This window comes from Nesoenas mayeri, assembly GCF_963082525.1.
Source record: "Nesoenas mayeri genome assembly, chromosome: 2".
Classification (NCBI taxonomy): domain Eukaryota; kingdom Metazoa; phylum Chordata; class Aves; order Columbiformes; family Columbidae; genus Nesoenas; species Nesoenas mayeri.
In genome coordinates, this window is record NC_137543.1 from 123,767,181 (window position 1) to 123,791,102 (window position 23,922).

Sequence of the window (23,922 nt, forward strand, 5' to 3'; positions counted from 1 at the left end):
TGGCATCTGTCAATAGTGGCTGTGCCTCAATGTCTTCTCTCACACGTATTCCCAAGGGCTTGGAAACCAGCCAGGATGACCAGTTTCACCACTTTATTTAAGAAGGTAAATCCCTTAATGACATTTCATTTTCAGCTTATGAAATGTGTACTGCTATAGGCACTTCACCACGGGAGAGCCCACAGCAGGGACTGTCCTTGTGAGAATTACAGAGGACTCAAAGAGGCAGTTGAGGATTTCTTCCACCATTCTTGCAAGGCTTACCAAGGAAGGTTCAAGGGAAACTAGTCCCTTCGCTCTAGACAGCTTAATCTTTTCAGAGGTCAAGGCTTTTGAAACAGCCTTCAACCATTCTGCTGTTCTACTAGCGCTTATCATCAAGATGACACTCCAGGTTTTGTTTCAACTAGCTGTTTCTTTATTTCTTGCCCTAAAAGACAAATACAGGAAGGCTATGATAATTACATTAGCCCTACCACTTCAAGATGACCCACAAACAATATTTATCAGTCACTGCAAGCAGTTGGGTAATCCAAAATAAAAAAATTAGCAGGAATAAAGCAGGAGCAATGTAATTATATTTCCCACAGTATCATCGATTAACACTAGCATAGGTGTTAACACAGGAGATGCTATAAGAGTCTTTGGTTCTCAACAAAAGAGAGGGTATTCATTTCAACCTGAAGTACCCAGTTAGCGCAAGTTCTATTAGATCACCGCTGTGCTTTCTCCTATTTCCCATCTTAATGGGACTGAAGCTACATGTATTTTGTTTCCATACATAGATGTGGTTTGTAAACCAACTTGGACTCTGCTAGATGAAAGACTCCGTTTAAATGCAACTCTGCCACAATACACTGAACCTCCACTAAACTAGTCTTTTAAGACCTCACTAAGTGGTGCCTGTTTTTCTTAATCCCACCCCTCTTTTCATCTGGGCCAGGGTTTAGATCCAAAGACAAAGAAACCCTGTCAGAAGTGCAGAATGGAAAGCATGGCTGAGCTGGAACAAAAAAAACCTGTATCTTCGGTTCTGTGCCACAGAACTTGGCATATTGGGCTGTCTCAATACCACTGGTAGTTATTATATGGTCTTATAAGGCACCAGGTTGGATCAACCTGGAATGATAAATGCTTCTGACCTGCAGCACAGAACACAAAGGTGTAGCAAAGCACACACCAGAAGGTGAAAGCTCCCTCTTCAAATGCTTATTGGCTTATTGCATGAGATACTGCACATAGTCAGTAGGACAATAAATTGTCCAATGCAAACTAATTAAACCAGAATAATGAAAAACTATTCTGAAGTGAATTAAATTTTAACACAAGACATAGGAGAAGCATCTATGCTGCCAAAGAGGGATGGATGGGCGTCAGCAGGAAATCACTAGAGATGTCCCAAGGTAGACCATTGTGCTTGTGAATTGGAGCCCTAGTTCAGGGGTAGTATTTAAGGTCCTGTTGATACTACCAGAAAGCCTGCAGTTATGCTAGCAAGAACAGTCAAACAGTTTCCTTAATTTGGGAAGCTTGTATTAATTTGTCTCGTGTGACCAGTTAGCACTGCCTCCAATGAGATGGATTGATGGCCTGAACTATGGCAGCAAGTCATTTCTCCTGCAGAGTAGCCCAAAGTCTGAAAACGGGTCAGTCATTGGCATTTATTTTATCAATGCGATGACTTGAAGTATGAAGTTAAACAGGCACATCAATGCTTTCAGATACAAGCAAAACATGAAATGTATATGCAACCACCTCTTCTTGTAAGCCAACACTCTTCCTCTGGCCAAGTATGTGAACCACAAGAAAACATTCACTTGCGCTGATATTTGCCTTGTAGCACTGGAACACAACAACAAGGGAATACAAGAGCTTCACAAATAAAACACACCTACAAAAACTTTTTGTTAGTGTACAAGTAGGTGAACAACACAAGTACCCAACAAAACTGAAAAATTAAATACTAGTTTAGTGGCCAAAACACACAGAACTGTTATGCTTATGGTAACTGAGTGGTTTGAGAAACAAGTATTTGTATCCTTTCTCTTCTCCCCAAGTTTATTTACTTTTCAGTTTCAGAGCCCTGTCTGGATGCTCACAGTAATTGCTTAGGACCTCTTATAAATAGAAGCAGGGTAAAAGAAAACAAGCTGTAAAATAGCAAGCAAGAGGACTGGAAAAGCTGTAAACATTAGCTAATAGAAACTAATGTTATGTCTGAAAGGAGCCCAAGATTGTTCTTAAAGGGAATGGCTTTCAAACAGGCTGTGTTCCATGATTTAAGACATCAGCTACAGGTCTCTTACCTTTGGAGGCTTGAAAGGATATTCTGGTGTAAATGTGATGTCAAGGAAGAAAACGCCTCCCTCATAGACTGAACCTGGAGGTCCTAGAATGGTTGATCTCCATTCATAGATGTTATCACCTTTGGGGCCAGCGCTAAGAGAGAAAAAAAAAATTGGTTTAGGAATATTACCACAGTTGAAATAAATACAACTTCTTAGCTTCTTCAAGTATGATATGGAAGAAAGTTTTCAGTGTTACACTTCATACACCACCTGAAGTAAAGACAGGGATTAAAAATAGATTGAATGCTTCCAAAATCTCAGCAATCTTACCTAGTTTTATCTGTGTTACAGACTGCTTAGCAAAGCTGAGAAACTAGAGGTGAGGTAAGGTTTTCAGCTTCTCTCTGCTGACATTTATAAGAGCAGCATTGCCCAGAACTGCTCCTGAGCATGTTATACAATCTCAACACACCAGAAAATGTAAGTTTCAAAGAACAAATTCCTACTGTATTTCAGAAGTGGTTCTTCTAGCTCAGCCTTAATAGCACTATGCCATGCCAAAGACCATACTAAATAAATTAAGGACTTACATTGATTTTATTAACCTTGTGTGTTCTTTAAATATAAAATATATTCCTGTATTATTGCTAAATCGAGGCTCATGGTGTAATTGAAGGAAAACAAATACATGATGACACTCTTAAATATCAAAACTTCCTACACTTTTATTATTTTTCTAAAATGAATCCACATGAACTAAACCCATTGATATTATTTGCGCTGTGGAACTGCTTTTTTTTTTAAGGGGAATTAAAATCACTGTGTCAAATTAAAGCAGTGACTTCTCAAACCAGCTTTGTTTAATTCTAGATTCTCCCTAACCTGCCAGTAGCTGACCAAGAGCAGTACAAACTAAAGGTGCTGCAGAACACAAATGTCTGCTTGTTGAAAATTAGTTTTGCCGAGATCCTCAGACACTTGTATTCTGCAGCGTGCCATATGTCACTGAGTATTTCTAAGTACAGCTCAACGTATAAAGCCATTAAGGTTTTAGGACTCCATTGCTACCTCTTTCTGTGCTGCTATGGTAGTATTTTATCTGCAAGATGCCAGAGCTGAAAACTCCTTTTGCATAAAGGGAGGTGCTGACACAGCTTTTTCCATCATGGATGTGCTATGACTTTAGCAATCTCTTCTCCCCTTGTTCTCAAAGGGGCTGGGTTTTTACATCCCTAATACAATGAAAACCAGCCTTGCTCTTTTTCCCCTCCTTCTCTTAACAATGCTAATATAAGGCAAAAGTATAAAAAAAGGTTCTTTTCATATTATAACAATCATGGAGCAGTATTACTTGAGAGGGAAGGCAACCCAATAAATTCAATATATCCATGACAATATGAATTTGATTAACATGAAGGGAACCAGGGTGATTGTTAGGTGTTAGTAACAGTGTTACAAATAGAAATACAGTTACAAATATATAAATTCTCCATGTAACAACATAGTTCAGAGACATGTTTTTTTTCCTGTGCTCTTTGTAGTACTGGTGAATGTATTCTTGACAGCAGGGGAATCAGGGGAGAGAAAGGGAGCTAGTTTTGTTATTAAATGTAAAATTTTATTTTCAGATTAAACTAAAAATAAAAGTTCACAGCATGTTGGTGCTAAATAGTTCAACAATAGTGAAGCTATAGCTAAAAGCACGCTCCTGGGGAAGCAAAGCATGTAAGAAGGTAGTAAAGGGAGATGGGTTCTCTGCAAAGCGAGGAACCAGCCACCAGGGAAAGATTTCTCTCCTCAGAACCCAAAACCCCACGCAGCTCAGAATCGGTACTAAATTAAAGTAAAAGCCATTCCATCCTGAGCGCTCCTGGCATCCCGCTCCCACTTAACGACTTGTCCCTGTCCTGTGCAGGTCTATATATTTGGGCACTCAGTGCTCTCCAGCTACCACTTGTGCACTAAACTGGAAGAGCGCTATATTTCAACTGGAAGCTCTACTTCTCGAAAGACATCAGCTTAACTGCAAAAACTTTCTGCAAAGGACTCTCTGGGGCACCCTTAGTCACCACTCCAAGAATCGCCTCTTTATGTAGGTATTAGCAACCTACTGACACACTGTCATTGCTGCAAGTTGCGCTGTGATCATCTTCCCCTCCCTCCCCTAAAGATGGAGCTACTGAACGGAACAGGTACTTGAGCTTTGTTAGCACCGATTTACTGTTGGAATTTATATCACAAGTACTGCCAACTGGGAGCACTTCAGCACTCAAGAAATGTGATGTGCAATTAGCACTGAATACAGCCCTCTGAACCAACGAGAAATATTTCAATGTTTTGCATTTTATTTCCAGCTTCAACCCAAAGGACTATCAATAAAAAAAATCCCACAGACTTAAAAAATAATGTATTATTATTTGTAATAGTCTTAGAAATCTCCTGTATCCTGTTAGGTTTCCAATTAGAGCTGTCATTGCATGCAAGTAATAAACTGCTAGACCTCTGTATTAAAAAAGTGCAACATCTTTGCAAGACATCAGTAGGCTTTAACAGTGATGTACTAAGCTTACCTCTGAAGCTTTTAATAATTCAATTAACAGAGCGAAATAGCTGTAGATGACCAGTTTTTACATATTAAGATTGATTTGTTATAAAGGAAAGACTGAAAGAGGAAGACAGCAAGTCAGCTTCTGAGTGCAATATTGCTCAGATTTAAATTAGGATCAGGTAGTATATCAAGCAGCTAAAGAAAATCTAGTGCCTAACAGAAAAGTGCTGATACTGGACCACAGCATCAGTGCAGCAGCATTAACTTTTGGTGGAGATATGAAAATTGTCAAAGGTTAAAGATTACATTCTTTGTTTAAAAATCCTTGCAATTATCTGCTTTGAAAAGAAATTCACTGATGCGTAGATACCAGGCTCACAAGCACAGCTGCCACTTTGCCTGATGTGTGCCACCACTGCTCAAATGAGGTGTCTAGATCTGTTAATGCAACATTTTGAAGCTGTCCAACATGACCACTGGGAAGACAATTTTAACCAATTACCTGGAAATTGTTTCCACTGCAAGACAAGAATATGAGAGCAACAGCATTCTGTATTGAATTCAATAGCCCACAACCTCTTCACTTCCAAAGAAAGAAATGAAAGACTGGTAATGCAGACTAAAAGATGACATCCAAAAGAAAACTGAAGAAGTCCCAACCCATCATTATCAGATTGGGTAGCATGTGTCTTACAAGAGTGCAACTGAGATCTCTCTTCCCTGGAAAAAACAGTGATACACTCAGTGAAGATGCACTGCACCCACTGTAACAACTGCTTCTGATCATTCCCAAGTTGCTGCTGGCTTATCCTTGGGAGGATGTTATGACAATAATGCCCAGTGCCAGGGTAATTTTTGTTTGAGAACTATCTACCTTTCCAAATCTAGAAGCAGCAATCTGAATCCTGCTAGTACAGGCAAGGCAGAGAGAAAGTCTTGGCACGGGTGAGACCAAGCTCAAAGTTCTGCCTCGGCCAAGTCCCAACCAGCCTTGTGTTGCTTTGGAAGAACCTCATCTTGCTCTGGCTCCCTTTGCTGGCAGGTGCTGTGTTCTTTCTCAATTTAAAACAAATTAGAAATGCCCGCAGAAGAGGCTGGGGAGCAGAACGATACCTAAGTAAATTGGTTGCACACTCAGATGCCCTGCAATACTGAGCAATTGTAAACACAGGACTCTGTCCCAGAGATAAAGTGTTCACAGAGAAGAGACACAAACACACACTTTTTCATGTCTTGAAAAAGCTGAAATGACAGATAGTCTGCAAGAACAGTCAGCCTATGGCTTTTTTCGTATTAAGCCAGCCAGATACCACCTCCACCACAGCCCTGCATTACGTGATACCACTCTGATATTTTGCAGACACAAACTCAGCTCCCTCCTCTGCCTGGGCACCCCTGGGCAAATCACTCAAAGGATGTCTATGCCATCGAGGGAAGGAAGGATTTTTTGGTGTCCATCATGTAAGAAAATCTCTGGGATTTCCAGGAGAATGACTCAGAAAAAGCTCACTGTTTACGTCAACTTGCTAGTACAGTTGGAAACTACCTGGTCCTTTCTAGGAGTTGACCAAATGATAATGTAAGCTAGTGACGGTACAGCCTGGTGAATGCTTTAGTTCCTCTTCTTTGAAATATAGAAAACACGCAACAGCAGATCACAGTAGTGAAAAATGTATCAAAAATTAGTTGATGCTACAGACATTAGGTTAATAACCTGATATACCAAAGAAGTGCAACTTCCTTTTAAAAGCTAACTAATTCAGCAGAGTGGTTTGAAAATACCAGAGGTGGCTATCTGTCAGAGTGGTGAGAAGAAGGGCAATTTCATGGTAAGCTGAAATAAATAATACCTCGTGAAAAACGACAACATGTTTCAGTTAAAACTGCAAATAACAAAACCACAAACTCATACTCTGGCTGTTCTATATCCCTAGATACTATTTTTGAGGCTATTTTGCCCTGAACAGGAAGAATCTGATGCAAGTAGCTAAGCTGCTTTGAAACTGCACACTTGTGGAAAATAAATAAAATTTCCAAAAACACCACAGACACGACCTTTGCCAAGGGACATAACTCAAATGAGAAAGCAAACAACATACTAATGACACCTGGGAATTCCAAGGTGGCAGAGAATCTAATCATCTCCAACAAAAAGCTCTGCCATTACAAACTGATAACAACATCCCATTTTTTGTTGTTTTATTTTGTACTACAAAACAGTGAATGACTGAACATGGAATTGCGTCTTGGTCACATACACATCACCTTACTACACAGCTTTAAGAGCTATTGAATTGACTGTTAAAAGGTCTCTTTTTTTTAACCCTTTCTTTTCTCCTCACCCCCTGCCCCTCTCCCCCCTTTTGATTGCATGCACAAAATGCATTAGAAATTTTGACTGGGTAGCTGACAGGGAGGCAGTATGTCCTTCTCCCATGAAGTTCTGGTGCTCCTTGATTTTCCCTCCTAATCTACTCCATTCCTGATCTCAGGTTAAAAATGCTGCTTTTGCTGGTTGTCCACCAAGAGCATCCATGCTGAGCTTGCTCACCTATGTCATTAGGCTGAAGCTGGTGCAGAGACTGCAAAAGTACCCCAGAAGTCCTAGATCACTGGGGGAGGCAGGTGTGGGGTCTACAAGGAAGAAGGACAGCTAGTCTAGAGTAGCCATTGATAAACACACACTTAGAAAATCCCTCATTCAAAGAAATTTTACTCTATAGATCTTTGAACAAGCTGTGTTAAAAATGGGAATGTCAAAGAACAGAGTTAAAACCAAGCAAACAAAAAAGCTTCATATTAATGCACAGCTCTAATTTTAGAAATAAATTGTCACTTTTTACACATCCTTTAGCTACTAAAATATATTATTTTTATTACTATAGCACCGAGACACTCCGTTCACAGGCAGGATCCCACTATGTTAAGCACGCTGCAATGCAGTGCAAAGACTCACGTACAAGACTTACACAGGTTTTTCAATTATAAAATAAGCATTAAAACATTACACAGTTATTAGGAAGAAATTCGACCAGGCGAAACAGAAGTAGTTAAAAGGATACCCTGGGCTACCCATATAATTGCCACTTTATCCCCACTTGGAGATGTAATATTTTGCCTCCAATTTTTAGTCAAAGCATGGAAACAAAAGGAAAAGAAAGAAAAACAAAAAATCAAAACACAACACAACCCCTCCTGGGCAACTGTGGAGATTTAAAGGTAACATACTGAATTACCACGTAACTACGTGAATCAAACTGATATTTTTGCCCACTGTCCTTATACACAGCCAAGGTGCTCCTCTATGTTAATGTTAGCTAAAAATGATGGATTGGGCATAGGTGAAATGCCTGAGAGCTCAACCAAAGACAGAGGGAAAAGACAGCAAGGGGCAGGAATTGCAGCTGGTTTTAATTAAAACATAAGAAAGAGGCAAAGGAAGGAAATGAGAGGTGAGCAAAGATGGAATGTTATATATTGCTACAGCAATCCGAACTATAAAATTGTGAAAACCAACCTTAATTCTCCATCTAATGCATGTTCAAGGACATGGTTTTCCAGCACCAAGTGGTAAATACTATTATTTTTCTTGTAACTCATTGAAGATACTGTATTTTCTGTCTTAACTTCAAAATGGCAGTCACAATATTATTGCATGCGGGTAAGTACCTTACAAATCCCACCACATTTCTAACAAAGAAGAGCACACACAAAATTTCTGGTTTAGCATCTACCAAAGCTTTTCCCTTAAGTATCAGACTAATATAAAATTGGGGAGGGAAGGTTTGAAAATCGCACATAAATTGCACAAAGCTTAAACTGGAGGATAAACAGTGCAGCGAATTACATTCTTACGAGGTTAAAAAAGGAACTAAATAACTAAACAGCTCTGATAATGGAGCTGATAAGGTGTTAGGCAGGGATTTATGAGACTTCAGGGGGATTTCTTTGTGGGAGAAAAAAAAAAAAGACTAGGCTTTCCAGTTTATATAAAAATACTTGGCAAAAAGATCACACAACAACTGAAAAAGCCTGATCCTTGCCAAGATCTCACTCTTTTCAATTACAACAGGAAGAGAAATGCTCAGGAGTACTTGCAAATTTAGGACCTTCACCTGAAATATTTCAGTCTCTACAAAATATTACTGTGAAGTTACTACTAAACTACTTGGTGAAAAGGCCAACGCTCGTGAATAGTTTCATTGCAGCGTCTGATATTTAAACCAGGCTTCAAAGATTTAAAATAAAATCTCAGTTAACGGGGAGGTCAGGAGACTTACGGTATTCTCAGGAGTGTGCTGCAGATCTATTTAGTTTAACAATAATCACTTCCATTTAGGAGTGAGTCCTCATAAAAGGGTTCAAGAGAAATTAATCAATTTAGCAGTGGTTCCAAAACTGAAAACAAACCCAGCCTGCTCAGCTCTCAAGGGCTTCCATTTTCCTTTGCATTGGCTTCTTCCTAGTCTCTTCCACCTCATAGCACTGCACATTTGTCCTACTACAAGTAGGAACATTTTCTGTGTCCAACACGACAGCAAAGAGGCTGTTTCTGCAGGTCTATGCAAATACAGAAAATGCCAAACTAAGCAGTCAATGACATTATTTTCACTGTATGCAAATCTGCTTTCCTTTTCTCCTCATAGTTATAGCTTGACACTGTGTCCAAAAATTAAATAAATTAAAATGTGCCGGCTTATATTTGACCTTGCATCTCCCATTAAATACTAACTACTCTGCACAGGAAAAAATAAAACAAACTGGGAAAGAGCAGAAGAGAATCTGACTTGCCTAACAACTAGCAGCAGTGTATTTAAAATGACAAGAAGATGTGATGGTAGAAATTGTGTTCTGCCAACTTAACCTTGTGTTATTCCTACATCAGTTTCCTTCCTGCCATGTGTCAACTGGACTATTAGCTGCCAACATGGGGACAGGAATTTCTTCACATCATTAGACCTCATTTCCAAATTTATTATTTAGGGCATAGATGCGCAACTTACAATTGGTAAGCTAAAGTAAGCAGTTTCACAAATGCAGCATTTTTGCAACTACATTTGCTTGGAGCCTCCTTACATTCCAGCAGGTTTTTGGAAGTTGTTATAGAAATATAACTAGTAAATCTACTTGTTACTGTAATTTCAATGCTTTTATATAGCAAACATACTCTGAAAGTGGTTGCCCAGCATCAAATCGCCAGTCTTGTATTTAAGGACAATAAAAGAGAATCAATACTATTAATAAATATAAAAATTCTTGTGTTACTAATCTCAAATGTGGTGTACCGCTCATGACATAAAACAAAAGCTTTATTTCCCTTTGGTTCCTACATATTGGAACAAGGTAGTTTCTTATATACGTAGAAAAGAAACCACCCTCTCTGACAACAAAATGGTTCAATAATGTCCCCTAAGCAGCCTGAACTGTGCTACGTTAAAATTATCAGAGTGCTCTCCCCTAAATAACATGTTTTATTCACTAGAGAAAATGGAAATCCACCACAACTAACTTGCCATTCCAGAATCAGGCTGGGACCGAAAGTTGTTTGTCCTCCACACCCATCTGCTCTCCTATCCACATCAGTGTGGGAATATGAAAGGTGGTCTTGATAAATGGATAAAAAAAGCCCTGCACATCATAAATATTTAGGCGCCCTGTAGAACATCAATTGTAAAGCTGCTAAGATTGTGCTGATGTGTTCTGGAGACTTCTGTCTCTTCAGAAGTCCACATTTAGGAAAAGAAGAAATAAAAAAGGATCCCACCTATGTCGTAAGACTACCTGTCTGAGATAACATACTGGACTGGTTATCTTGCACTTGATTATCGTCAGTTTGCCCTATTGATTTCATCATAACTGGTAATTCTGTAGATCATAAAATGCATATGCTAAATAACTTAGATCAAAAGGGCAACAGCAGCTACAAACCAGCTTGGAAAAACTGGCCCCAGAAAGTGAAAAATTATGTGTAACACTTGGCAAGAAGCCCCTGCTATGCTGAAAATTGAAAGCAGACAAGACTCTCCAACTTCCTCAGACTCACAAGGACACAGTTCTTGTGGTTTCATCCAACTGTCTCCTCGGGGTAGTTTTCTTCCATGGGGAGGAAAAGGGCTATTTTAAAGAGGGCAGACAATGCATTGCCAGGCTAGAGATTCACTGCCATCTCTCTTGCACTGAACTACGGGAATTCTGTTTAAAGTCTGTACTCAGAACAGATGATCCAGTATTTTGAGATTGATGGTTTATAGGCAACTAAGTTTTCAAGAGAGCATGACCTAAAGAAAAAAATCTGCTCATGTACCTCATGCTCCAAAACTGATCCATCTGCCTGCCCCACCACCTACCAGCCAACTCACCCTAAAAACATGCTACAAGTTAAAACAAATCCATGGGGCAATCAACACCAACAGTCTTTCTTTCCCCATTAGATGAAGGATAGGTAGAATCAACATTACTTGAGAAGCAGGTCATCCCATTATCTTGGCTTCACATCTTTCTATTGCTTCCCATCAGCATACCAATGCTGATACTGATTAAATTATGTTGCTAATCTAAATATATTATGTTTTGAATGATGTATCTTAATGACACATGAAACCGAAAAAGAAAAAAAATCTGGATGTCTTCCTTCCCCTTCTCCTTTATCTATGTTAAACTCCTTACATTAAATTCCTTTCCTTGACATTCACTGAACAAATCAAGATCACTGCATTTGAATTAACCTATTTCACTGCAGAAGATAACAGCAAAATTGAACAAACCATCAAATATCAAAACAAAATCTGGTTACTCAAAATAACAAAATATTATCAGTTATGCTGTACTACCCAAAGCATCTCTTTACTAGTTTTCACAATTCTAAACTATCAAAGCTGCCTAGCGGAAAAGTTATTTGAAAACACTACCTTTGAGTTTTGAAACTTCAACATGCATAGGCTAGAAATTTTACCTGAGATGTGAGTTCAGTATTTTTTAAGTAAAACAAGATTACTTACACTTCAATACAGCACAGCTGCCAGCCAGCTACATAGCAGTCACTAAAAATTGTTTACATACTACTGCAAGTTGTTCTCCTTAATAATAGTTGCTAACACGAGCCAGTCACAATAGCTAACCAGCATTTATTGTAGCATTTTCTTACCTAACTATTGTTCTGAAGCTGACATGAAGACAAAAGCTCAGGGGAAACAAAACCAGAAAACAAACTTTCAAGGGATTTAAAAGCAAAAATAGGCTTTTGATTTCTTGATGGCAATTTCACATGCATAAGGATAGCCTGAATAGGAATTTGTGGTGGCCTTCTAAAGCTGTTAGGTTTTGTTTGTTTATTTTCATAGTATTAGAAACATTAAATTTAATCCACATTAGGAACCACAAGAAGACTAAGCAGTGCTCTTAAATAGTATATACAGTTTTGAGGCCAACTTGCATGCACTAATTTCAAGGGGCAGATACAGTCCTCCACAAATTATCCTTTTTCTCTAGAATGCTATTTGGCAATTCACATTAAGTAACTTCCCCCCAAAGCAAAAAAAAATTGCATCATTTACTTTCAAACTTCCCAATACCTTCACTTCATGACATTTTTGTCTGGAAGTATCTCCTGAATGTAAGGAAACATTAAAGACAATGAAGTGCCAAGCAATACGTTTCAGCTTTGGCCATTATATCACTTACACCTTTTATAAAAAGCACGCCACATTTCCACACACAAAAGCCAGCACCCACGTCTGCTCCTCCCCCATTTCCACCAAAAAGAAAAGACTTTGCAACAATTTAATCAGCTGGAAAGATGACACCCATGGGTGGCTGTTCACTTCTGCGGACAGAGGCCCATGGCAGGGAGGTAGGAAAGAACAGCCACAGAGCACAAAGTGGTCCAGGCATCCACCTCATAACTGCTCCTGGTCCCACACAGCTTGGAAACCTCGCTCCTTCAGCTGACCACTGACATTCTTAAGTTAAACTAGGTTTCAAACTTCCACTTTCATGAAAAAAAGAAAGAAAAAAAAAATCATGCTAAGTTTACACTGTAATTAGTTGAAAAGGTGTGTTCCCATGTTCCCTAGGATTTTCTAGTTCCAACAAAAAATGACATATTTTTCCTCATAAACTCCCCACACAATCCATGACATTCACAGAGAAAGATCTTTAGTGGCATTTAGTAAAAATTTGCACTACTTTATTGTATAGTGTTAATAATTTAACTGGTTGTAATGCTAGCATGACATTTTCTGTCATATTTCATTGAGACAGAAGGAGGAAAGCGCACCTCACAGACACATGCCAGAGTTTTAGGGACAGCACTTGACATTTTCCAACCTTTTAACCCAAGCATTGCTACAAGTAACACCTTAAAGCAAGAGTGACAAAATTAGAGTTCCTAGGTATGTTTTGAGAGTTTTGCACCAGCGCAGCTGTAATAGCAACAGATACTAAGAGACATGCCTAGAAAATTTTAAAACTGACACGAAGACAGATGTACAGGTTCCACCTAATTTTACACTATTAATTTTTTGAAGAAAAACTGAACATGTTACTTACAATTAGGCACAAATGTGAAACTGGCATAATAGTATACAGTAGTATGGCAAAACACCTGGAAGAACTGACAGGCCTGATGTAATTTTACATACACATCAACATAAGAAGAGAAAGAAATCTATCATTAGCAATCTATCACAAGGATTTGGGGTATGAAGGCAGGGAAAAGTACAAGAAGAAGAAAGAAAAAATATTTGTTTCCAGTCAGTACAGCTTCAGTCTCTTTGACTTTCTCACTAAAAGGCATTTCAAGTATTCCCTTTAGTGAAATAAAGATGGTCAAACAGCAATACATTTACAACATAAATATATTTAGACTACGTTAGAAAATTCCTCAGCCAGTCTAGGCAACCCCGCTTGAACTTTTGAGACAAGATAATTAAGAGATATTTCTTCATTTGAGTTTCTATGTCAAGATGATCTCAGTTCAGAAAGGTCAGTAAATAAAACCTCTGGCATACACACAAATAGTCTTCCTAATAAATCAGTAAGAAGAGACAAATTCCAAAGGCAGATGACACATCGTTACACCAGACTTTTAATATACTTTTGTTTTATATTTGGTTCTTAATAAAATGTAATTTAAAGTTATTATAAGACAACTCTCTTTTTTCAGTTAAGGCAAACTAACTGAAAATAGTTCTTTTCTGCTGAGCTCATCTTGTTACAGAAGAGTAAAACAGATCACACAAAAAAACCCCATCCCAATGGTAGTATCACTAACAGAGTTGCAAACTAACCAATACTAAAACTATTTTTTTAATTCACTCTGTATAAATATATGTAAAACTACAAGTCAAGTCACACACCTAACTTTCAAGACATGAGTTAACAATACCACAAACTTGAAATTTGATCAGGCAAAGTCAACCTTAAATACCCAAGTAAGACAATGAAGTATGTATGCACTCATATTCAGCTTTAAACCTCAATTCTCTGAGACAGGTATTGACAAAAATACTTTGGGAAATTACTCTTAAAGATACTTTTGTCACATATATATATATATTTGTATTTCATAACGTACAAAACCTTTATAATACTACTTAAAAATATTTTTTCTAAACACAGTTTCCTTTTGTAAAACAATGTTAAAATAAAGTTCTGTCCACCCATCAGTATAACAGAAGTAGTATTAACAGGAAGACTTGATCACAGGTCAAACGCAAATTTTGTCACAGAACTTTGTTCCTCTACTAGCTTATCGAAGGAAATATCGGAAATCAGCAGGCTGGATGTGATCTAAAGTCCATTTATTCCAATGCCCTGTCTCTGGCTGGTTTCCAGTGTCAAATGGGGCAGAGAAAAGCACTGGAAGGCTTCTTCTAGGTCTTCTGCTTTCCCCTACCTTAAGATCATCCCCAGCAGTAACTGACTGAGCCTCAAAACCAGGCATCCATGTTTCCCTTCTGAAATTGGTATTACCAATAAGCTGCAGTAATTCTGTCTGTGTTTGCCCTCCATAGAAGCCTGAGCCTTTTTGAAGCTTGCTAAATTCCTGGCTTCAGCAATGTAATACAGCATGGAATCCCTGTGTCTAATTTAATTCTTTAAAATACATTAGATTTCTCTATCTTTTAATCTCAATTCCATAAGCCTTTGTTCTTATATTAAAATACAGAGGAAAATAAACTTCTCATTTGTTGTCTCTAGAGAATAAAAATAAAGAAAACTCAGTCTGTTTTCTGAAACGAAACAACCCCTGTATCTTCATATAAGAACTCCTCCAATTGTCATTTTTTGGGGTTTTTTAAAAATAATTTCCATCTTTCTTTGCCAAAATCCACCTACTTCTCCAATACTCTTTTTAAGAGTGTCCTGGTTTATTGTTGCCCTGCAATAAATGAAGATAGAGAGAAAGTGGACATCATTACACAAAAGCTGATGGACAAGACATTACTTTGTACTTATCTGTTAAGTCTTTTTCTCTTTCACGTGCCAGAAAAACCTACCCCCTTCCTTTTTCAAGATGGGAAGACTCATCACCATCGGTATGCCCTGAATGAGCACTAGGCCAGTAAACAGTAAGTATCTTCCCTATTCATTAAGACATTTGCAGCAGACTATGTGTTGTTAAAGTTCTGTCCTGTTAGCAAATACATTTGTCAAGTGTCTTTCTAGAAACCAGTACTTCTGTATCGGTCTGGGATAGTTCAAGTCAATGACAAAACAACCATCAAATTCAGCAGAACAAATTCATATGCACAGAAGGATAGAGAAAGATCTTTTGGGAACCCAGAAAAAAACCAGCAGCGACTGCAAAAGCCAGATTGCTGCAAAGCACTTTGATTGGGGGTTTGCTTCATCATGCTTAGCCCAATCAGTAATTAAGGCATTCCTCACTCTCACAGTTACTGTCAGCAAGGAACGCTTTTGAAAGCATCCTTGTTGCTTCCGCATCCTTGTAATAAGACAAAATATAGTATTCTTTATGGAAGAATAAACTCTAAGGATTTGTTATGAATCAGTGCTACTCCTGAGCATCTTAGAAACAAACAACAAGCTTTGCTTCTGCCGTTAATCTGACTGTAGTTTTCAGATAATTACAGAAGAACAGAACCTTACAAAGGAACTCGCACAGCTCTGCAGAGGGCTGAACTCCTCTACAGGAGACATTTTAAGGTTCTTTCCTTCAAAGCCACATGATTTATTCAAGTTGCCTTTCCTATACTCTCAATAAGAGAACGTGAAGACCTCAAATATTTTGGCTAATGTGCAGGGATTTCTAGTTGTTGTTTCTATTATGCTTTTGCTCAACCACTTTTTTTTTTTTTTCCCCCGATACTACAGATGTGGGTTTTTGTTCTTTGGTTGCGTGGTTTTTGTTTGTTTGTTTGTTTTTTAAAACAACTTTAGCATATCAAGAAGATATTTCTATTCCCCAGCCCCAGTGTGTAAGAACTGTCTGGTTTAAAGCCCTGCCAAGATTTGCAGGCATAAATGTCAAATACAATAGTCAAACCTTTTAACATATTTATTACTTCACTCCTGATATTTTTCCACTCAGTGGAATTAATTCCATAACTTGAAGTGCCACTTATTAAAAAGCCAAGACATGGTGAAGAGCTTGCTACCATCATCACTTCCTTTACAGAAATATAGTGATTTTGCTCATCACAGCATACTCAAGTTTAATCAACGTTGTGGCTCTTGCTCCATGTAGGTATTAATCATTCATAAGTCCTTGGATTCTATTGCTCACTTTGTAGGTCATTTCTGTAGGCATTCCCGTGCAACCTGATCAGACGCGATTAGTAACGGTCATTCCTGGGGTGAGCTGATAGGGAAAGGGATGCAAAAAAGGGATACAGAAAGGGACAAAGAAAGTATGTAAGGAGGCTATCCAGCCCCAAAGAGATACAAGATAGGCATGTATGTGGAAGAAGGGAGGGAGAAAAAAAATACTTACATACGTACAAGCTGGGACAGGACAACAAGATTTCCACGCAACACTCAGAATTTCAGTAAATTTTAATCCATAGGCAAGTTTAATTTGAAAGACTTCAAAAAGCATGCTCCTCACAGAATCACAGAATGGTTGGGGTTGGAAGGGACCTCTGGAGATCATCTAGTCCAACCCACCTGCTAAAGCAAGTTCATCTAGAACAGATCACACAGGAATGTGTTGAGACAGGTTTTGAATGTCTCAGAGAAGGAGACTCCGCAACCTCTCTGGGCAGCCTGTTCCAGTGCTCTGGCACCCTCAGAATAAAGAAGTTTCTCCTCATATTCAGATGGATCCTCCTTTGCTTCAGTCTGTGCCCATTGCCTCTCATCCTATCGCTGGGCACCACTGAAAGGAGTCTTGACACCCATCCTTGAGATATTTATAAACATTGCTAGATCCTCTCTCAGCCTTCTCTTCTCCAGGCTGAACAGACCCAGCTCGCTCAGTCTCTCCTTGTAAGAAAGATGCTCTAGGTCCCTAATCAACTTTGTAGCCTGTCGCTGCACTCCCTCCAGTACTTCCCTATCCTTCTTAGACTGGGGAGCCCAGAACTGGACATAGTACTCCAGATGTGGCCTCACCAGGGCAGAGTAGAGGGGGAGGACGACCTCCCCCAACCTGCTGGTCACACTCTTGTTAATGCACCCCAGGTACCATTGGCCTTCTTGGCTACAAGGGTACATTGTTGACTCAGGGTCAACCTGTTTTTGACCAGAACTAACAAGTCCTTCCCTGCAGTGCTACTTTCCAGCAGGTCCACCCCTAAACTGTACTGGTGCCTGGGGTTATTCCTCCCCAGGTGCAGGACCCTACACCTGCCCATGTTAAACTTCATAAGGTTCTTCTCTGCCCAGTCCTCCATCAGTCCTCTTCTGATACAACATCTCAAGATAAATTTGCTTAAGCCTAGGAGCATGGGTTTAATACTGCTCCAAAATCACCACTATTAGTAAGACTAACTTTGAACATTCATGATACCCACATGCCTGCCCAATTTTGTTTCAAATCCTGTTATGTTCTTGGCCCTAACATTTCCTGTGATAGTAAGTTCCATAGCCTAATTTTATGTATTGAAGACACATATAATACCTTCCTTTTATTACTCTTATATTTGTCACCTTTAATTTCAATAGAACACATCTCTTGTTCTTCTGTTATGAGAAAATGCAAGCAGATGTTTCCAATTTATTTTGTTCTTTCTGCACTAGTGTTCAGTGCAGCATGAAGCTAACAGTTAAATAAATGACTGAAGTATTTCATCCTGGCTATTTTCTTCTAGACAGAGTAAACTTGCCTGTCTACTAGGAGAAACAGTGAGATGAACAAGTAAAGGAAGTAAAGAAACTCAAACTTTATGAACTCTGAGCAAGAAGCTTGTGGGAGAACATGAGAAAACAAATAATATAAGTGTTAAAAAATGGTCTCCTATATAACACATACACACATATATTTGAAGAAAAAACAAACAAACCCTAACCAAATCAAATAGTGCACATATAGCTGGAGACACTAGTGAGACAATAAAAAAGCTAAAGAAAAAACATATCACGTAATGTCACCCAAACCTCTGATATCACACATATTCCGCACGCTATTTTAAACTTCCCTGTAGAAGCGCTTACAGTCAACAGTTCCAACTTACTTTGTGAACATCAGCAAGTTCTCAGGTGCTGCCACCAGTGTCACGGATAAATGGCTTAAAAGGGATCAATGCAATGACATTTTTGGGCACTTGGAAGAAAGGTGTACCCCTGTATTTGTATTTAACTGCCATTGTCTTGGTGAAAGCTGCACTGAACACAAGCATGACTTCAACCAAAACATTTAATAAAATAGGGGTCTCTTTGTAGAGGCGTTAGATTTATAAAAGCAGTGGAAGTAGATTCCAGAGGGACTTCACTGGATTACAGACTGATGACATTGGTGTTACAGTTTCAGTGGAAACCTTGCTTGATATAGTTACTGCACGACAGAAAAGGACAATTCAGAGAAACTACTGAGCTTTTCCATTACCTCGGCTGTAGGACTGATCCCTAAACACAAAGGTTACCTGTGGGGTGATCCTGTACCAGTGTGTTGCGTGGCTTACTGAACACAATTCCAACTTCCCTCACATTCCAGTGCCTGAGACCCTGATGCAGTTGGCTGCACACAAACTAGCATCAAATCATCCAAATAAAACCACAGAATATAGGAAAAAATGACTTCAAACATCTGGCAGTTTCTGTATGAAATCTTAGCCACCTGTCCAGTATGCATACAGCAGGCTTGAAAGCCATTTCCATGACTTTGGCTGAACCTCCCTCCCAGGCTAGGATACGGAAAATCATGACAAGACAGTAATTCAGAAGGACAAATACAAAACTAACGATCTGAGGAATCCAAGATCATAGTCCTTGTCCATGTTATGCTACTTAAATGAGGACTACAGTGTCTTCATTTTGAATAATCCGGTTGTTCTTATGTCTAAGGGAAACAAGACTACTGGAGGAAGAAATATGCTTACGTTGCAATGCTTCATTTTGCAGTATCATGAGATCCTTGATCTTTACACCAGCACCATTAATATACATTATTTTACACACGAAAGGCATCAGCTATATGTGAACAGCTTTCAGGACTTGAACACAAATTTCTGGAGCATAGAAAATCTTTTGGATCCATGTAATTTGGATTATTTTTTTTAAAGATATATTTTCAACAATGAAACTGTTTATGAAACAAATTAAATGTTCTTACATGGTTAAATTGTTCATTTTTCCAAGTCAAAGCTCTGCAAAGACCAAGGGAAACCCACCAGTCTGCCATGATTAGCCAAGGGCACAAGAGCACAATTAATTCTTGCTTGCTGACACAGAAGGATTGGATGGAAAAAGGAAACCCAGGTGGGTGAAATACAAAATGAGGTGTCCTAATCGAGTGTGATGACATTCAGATCAAGTTTTCTAAAAATGTCATACATCTGTTAACAAACTTGGGTGATAATGGTACAGTTATATCTAGTTCTGATCATATCCACGCTATTTCATACGTAAAATCTAAGTGCATATGCATGTGCATATAAACATACGGATGTGTATCCACATACACAATATCTGTATTCCTCCACAGATGTGCTACCTCAGTCCAGTGGAAGCTGAAATGAACAGCTACTGCTACCATAATAACACTGTAGAAGTGTAGAAAGACCACCTAGGATGGATAAAAGAGAATGAGCCCACTTCAACTCCTTTGCTTAGATCCTTGTTCAGGTCACACACACTCATACAGCCTTCCATAAGAGCAGATCCAGAATTATACTACCACTTTGTAGCAAATTATTTTTGCTACAAAATGATGACAAGAATATACAATACTGCAGCACTGATCCCAGCTAACACCTTTCGCTCTCAGTCAGGACAAGAAATTTGGCCTTACCCTTTATAGCACTGGGATTAACTATAGCAAGTCAGCGTTATCCTTGGAGTCTGTTTTGACTTTCCCATGTGTGCTTCTTCTGGGTGGTGCAATGTTCAGAGTTTAGGAAAAATATGTATTTTGTCAACTTTTGCAAGTCAAGTTAAACGCTGAAGAAAGGGAAAGTTGATTGCACAATCATTCTTTTCCATGCAGCTATTTTTGCAGATATGGGGGGATGGAACGATGGGGAAAGTAAACAGAAAAAACCCCTTTACTTTCTCAGACATACAACTGCACTCTGGTAAGTGAATTCAAAAGGGGTGTTTGCACACACTTGTATGCTCTACACACCACTGACAAAAAGCCGATCTGATGCAACACTGTTCCCTTAGAGCTGTTCTGCAGAGAATATCTAGCATTTTTTACATTTGTAAATTATTATTCATTACCTCATAATTTGCAAAATGAAACAGTGTGCAAAATAAAAAACAAGCTAAAATCTACTTCATTTATTTCAAACTTGAAGTCTGGCAGCCATATTATATTCTAATTCTTCTTGAGCAATTGACCTACTGCAAAACACATATTGAGAGGTGGTATTTAGAGCCTTCCTTACTGTACAGGATTTACCTTGAACTGCTGGCAAAAGCCCTCCTGAGCATCTCTATAGTTAGTTTCTGTTCCTTTATCCAAGCCAAGCAGACCCCAAACAAGTAGATGTGCCTCCCCAGCACAGGCTACAGAAAGAAGGCAGCTCTAGCTTAGTGGCAACTGACTTCAGGGATCTTTCAGAATGGAGCAGAAAGCAGGATCTAAGCCATGCAAGCCCCAATTAAAGCAGAAAAACAGCTTAAGCTAAGAGAAATCTATCTACCTATTAAAAACATCTTAGCAGCTGTGACCAGCGTGGATGAAAAGTTGTGAGAGAGGCTGCCCAGTGGCTGTTGTGCTGGTTTTACACACTTTTCCCACTAGGGCCAAGAATGATCAAGAGACTCATCATCTCAACAAGTACTCTTACTGTAAACAGCTAGTGCTGAAAGTCAGACCCTTAATAAATAGATGGATTTAATAATTTTACTCCTGAGACATGCCGTTCTACTACATACCAGAAAAGGTACAGAAAGAATCAAAAATATAGGCCAATTTAAGACCTTGTTTTCTTCAGTAAAGACAAACTTGAATACATAAAATAAATCACCTTTCATAATCCTGTGAGGGTCCTAAGGATGTACACAGGATCGATTCCCTGCAGGCATGCAAGTATTTAAAAAGAAAAAAAAAAAAGCAAAACAAAGAAAACCCAACAAACCACAAAACAACAAAACAAGCCCCAATTCAACAGACCTCCCCTTACCTAGATCAATATCTTACTGCACATGCATTTATTTTTTTCCTTTCTTTGTTTGCTATATGTTCACTTGCTCTAAAATTGTTGAAGTTTCTTAAAATCACAGGACTGTTAACAGTCAAATCAATGCACAGAGAAGACAAAAAAGCCCAATCCTCCACTAAAAAAACCCCCAACCCAGCACAGCATGCCCTAGCATTTCTTATACTGTGGAACAGGATAATAAATATGAATAAGGAAGCAATAAGAATCTGTGCATAGCATTATTATTATTATTATTTTTAAACAAACAGTCTATATGTTTGCTTTTCATTAGCTCCCTGTGGTGGCAAAACTATAAACGTAAAAGTTAGAGACATAAAGGGAAAAAATGAAGTAGCCAATAGCAAAGATTTCAAATATACTTACACAACCACACTGTTTGTTTTACAGCTTCTTTACATAACAATAAAAATGTAATATACTGTGGGGTTTTGGCAGTGTGTAGAGAGACAGCATCGAATGGCAATAACAGAGTAAGCACAAATGATCTCTTTGGAACAATTAAGCAATTTTAGAAGCACCGCTATGTCCAACAGCTAATGGGTCCAAAGAGACAGAAAGGTCAAAAGTGTGAGTTTCTCCCTACTAACCGGAGATCACATATATGACCCTTGTGAAGAGAGAATAACTTCATGATCACATTATATAATCCCTACTAGAGAATAACCCTATATAATCCCCAGCACACTAAACAAAAATAAACAATAAAAGAGAGATCCTTCCTTCAGAAGCCAAAAGATGCTCTTTTCCATCCAGCTGCCTCAGCAGACTTAATAAACAAAAAATGGAAGAAAAAAAAAGTGCTTACCCTCTTTTTGTATAATGGTCTGAGAAAAAGAAAATCACTGGCTATATATAAACCAGTATGGTGCTCACTTAGTTCAGTAGAGTCTGGCACTTTTTAAGAAAGAATGGGTAAGCAATACATATTGTGCATTAAAATCCGCAACTCTTTTAGTGACCTTAAACTCTAGGAATATGAACAGGGACATACAAAACCACTTCTTTCTGGATACAGTTCATTCACTGTCTTTCAGCAAGGACTGAAATTTAGCACTTGACCTAGTGTGTCATTAAGGAAATGACACATTATGTTCCAGGAAAGACAATCTAAGCAAACATCACAGTTTCAATATTATTTTAATATCCAGAAAAGAAGATCCTCCCTCTGAAAAGAAACCATTTGCTAAAACAGCAACCAGATGACTTTACAGATTTGTCATTTTATGCGTACATGACAGAAAGATTAGTAAAAATAGTGATAAAAGAAGCTTGCGTTTGCCTAGCGTACAGCTGTCTGCTGTGTAAACACTCACACAGGCTCACCTACTGCACATGTCAAATGTCCTCATAACCCCAAGTGAAATTTAGATGCATCCTCTTGACTAGAAACCTTTCAAGATAATAAAATACACTTTTCCAATGACCAAAGAGTACAACATAAAGAAAGATGACCCATATCAACTCTCATGTTGCCTTGCACTCAGGATTATCACAACTGACCATTGAAGTACTTTAAAAACACTTTCCTGTTTCCCTTTTGTCAAGCTCCTCTGACTTGTAATCCAAATACTTAAGCAATTAAAAAAAATTAAGAAGTCTATATACACATTCAATAGTTTAGTTGATCATTGATACTTCATTTGCAAGTAAATTAATGTGACAATAAAGGTTTTGCCTGTTTATTTTTTAATTCCGTGTAAGTATTTTCTTCCTGTCAATGGGAGAGCCTTGCCTCTTCAGCTCCCTGCAGGCACAGACTACAGACACCATCAGCGGCAATGGCTCACTGCTGAAGGGTTGGCGCAGCCATCAGGAAAGAGAAGGGGCCAGAACGTGCTCAGCTCAGCAGGATAAGGAGGCAGAAGCCATCAGCAGCGCTCCTTACAAGCCTGAGATGGTTTGCAGAAAGAGGCTCAGCTCCGAGCCCAGAACAGGCACATTAGCTCTCTTTCGCAGAACTTAATGCCATACTGGTGACTTGGGACACATTGGACTGTAACGAAGAGTGAGCTGAGGAAAGAAGCACAGAGTGAGCTGAGAATCTGTGCAAGAGATCGGCTAGTTTACTAATGGAAAGGGATCTAGCAAAATGTGTTTTTTTCCTCCCTGTTGTTCCCTGCTTTTAAGGATCACGTCTAACCTCACCCCATTTTCCACTCTTTTCCTACTGTCATAGTTCAGCCACCCACACTAGCTCCATTCTTTTTTCCCCCCATTCATTCTGAATGGATGAAGATCACTGCAAACAGAATAGGTTTACCAGGTAACAGGCAAGTCTCCTTCCCAGATCCAGACC

General features: G+C 38.8%; 1 protein-coding gene across 2 annotated transcripts in view; it reads right to left on the reverse strand.

Moving 5' to 3' along the window:
• UBE2E1 (ubiquitin conjugating enzyme E2 E1) overlaps nucleotides 1-23,922 on the reverse strand; it is a gene marked incomplete at both ends in the record, with an annotated part of 45,732 nt that overhangs the window by 4,940 nt on the left and 16,870 nt on the right. For both annotated transcript variants that reach the window (XM_080338728.1, XM_080338729.1), the window contains one exon: nucleotides 2,307-2,439. In XM_080338728.1, coding sequence (XP_080194854.1) covers nucleotides 2,307-2,439 — 133 coding nt within the window. The remainder of the gene's footprint in view (nucleotides 1-2,306; nucleotides 2,440-23,922) is intronic.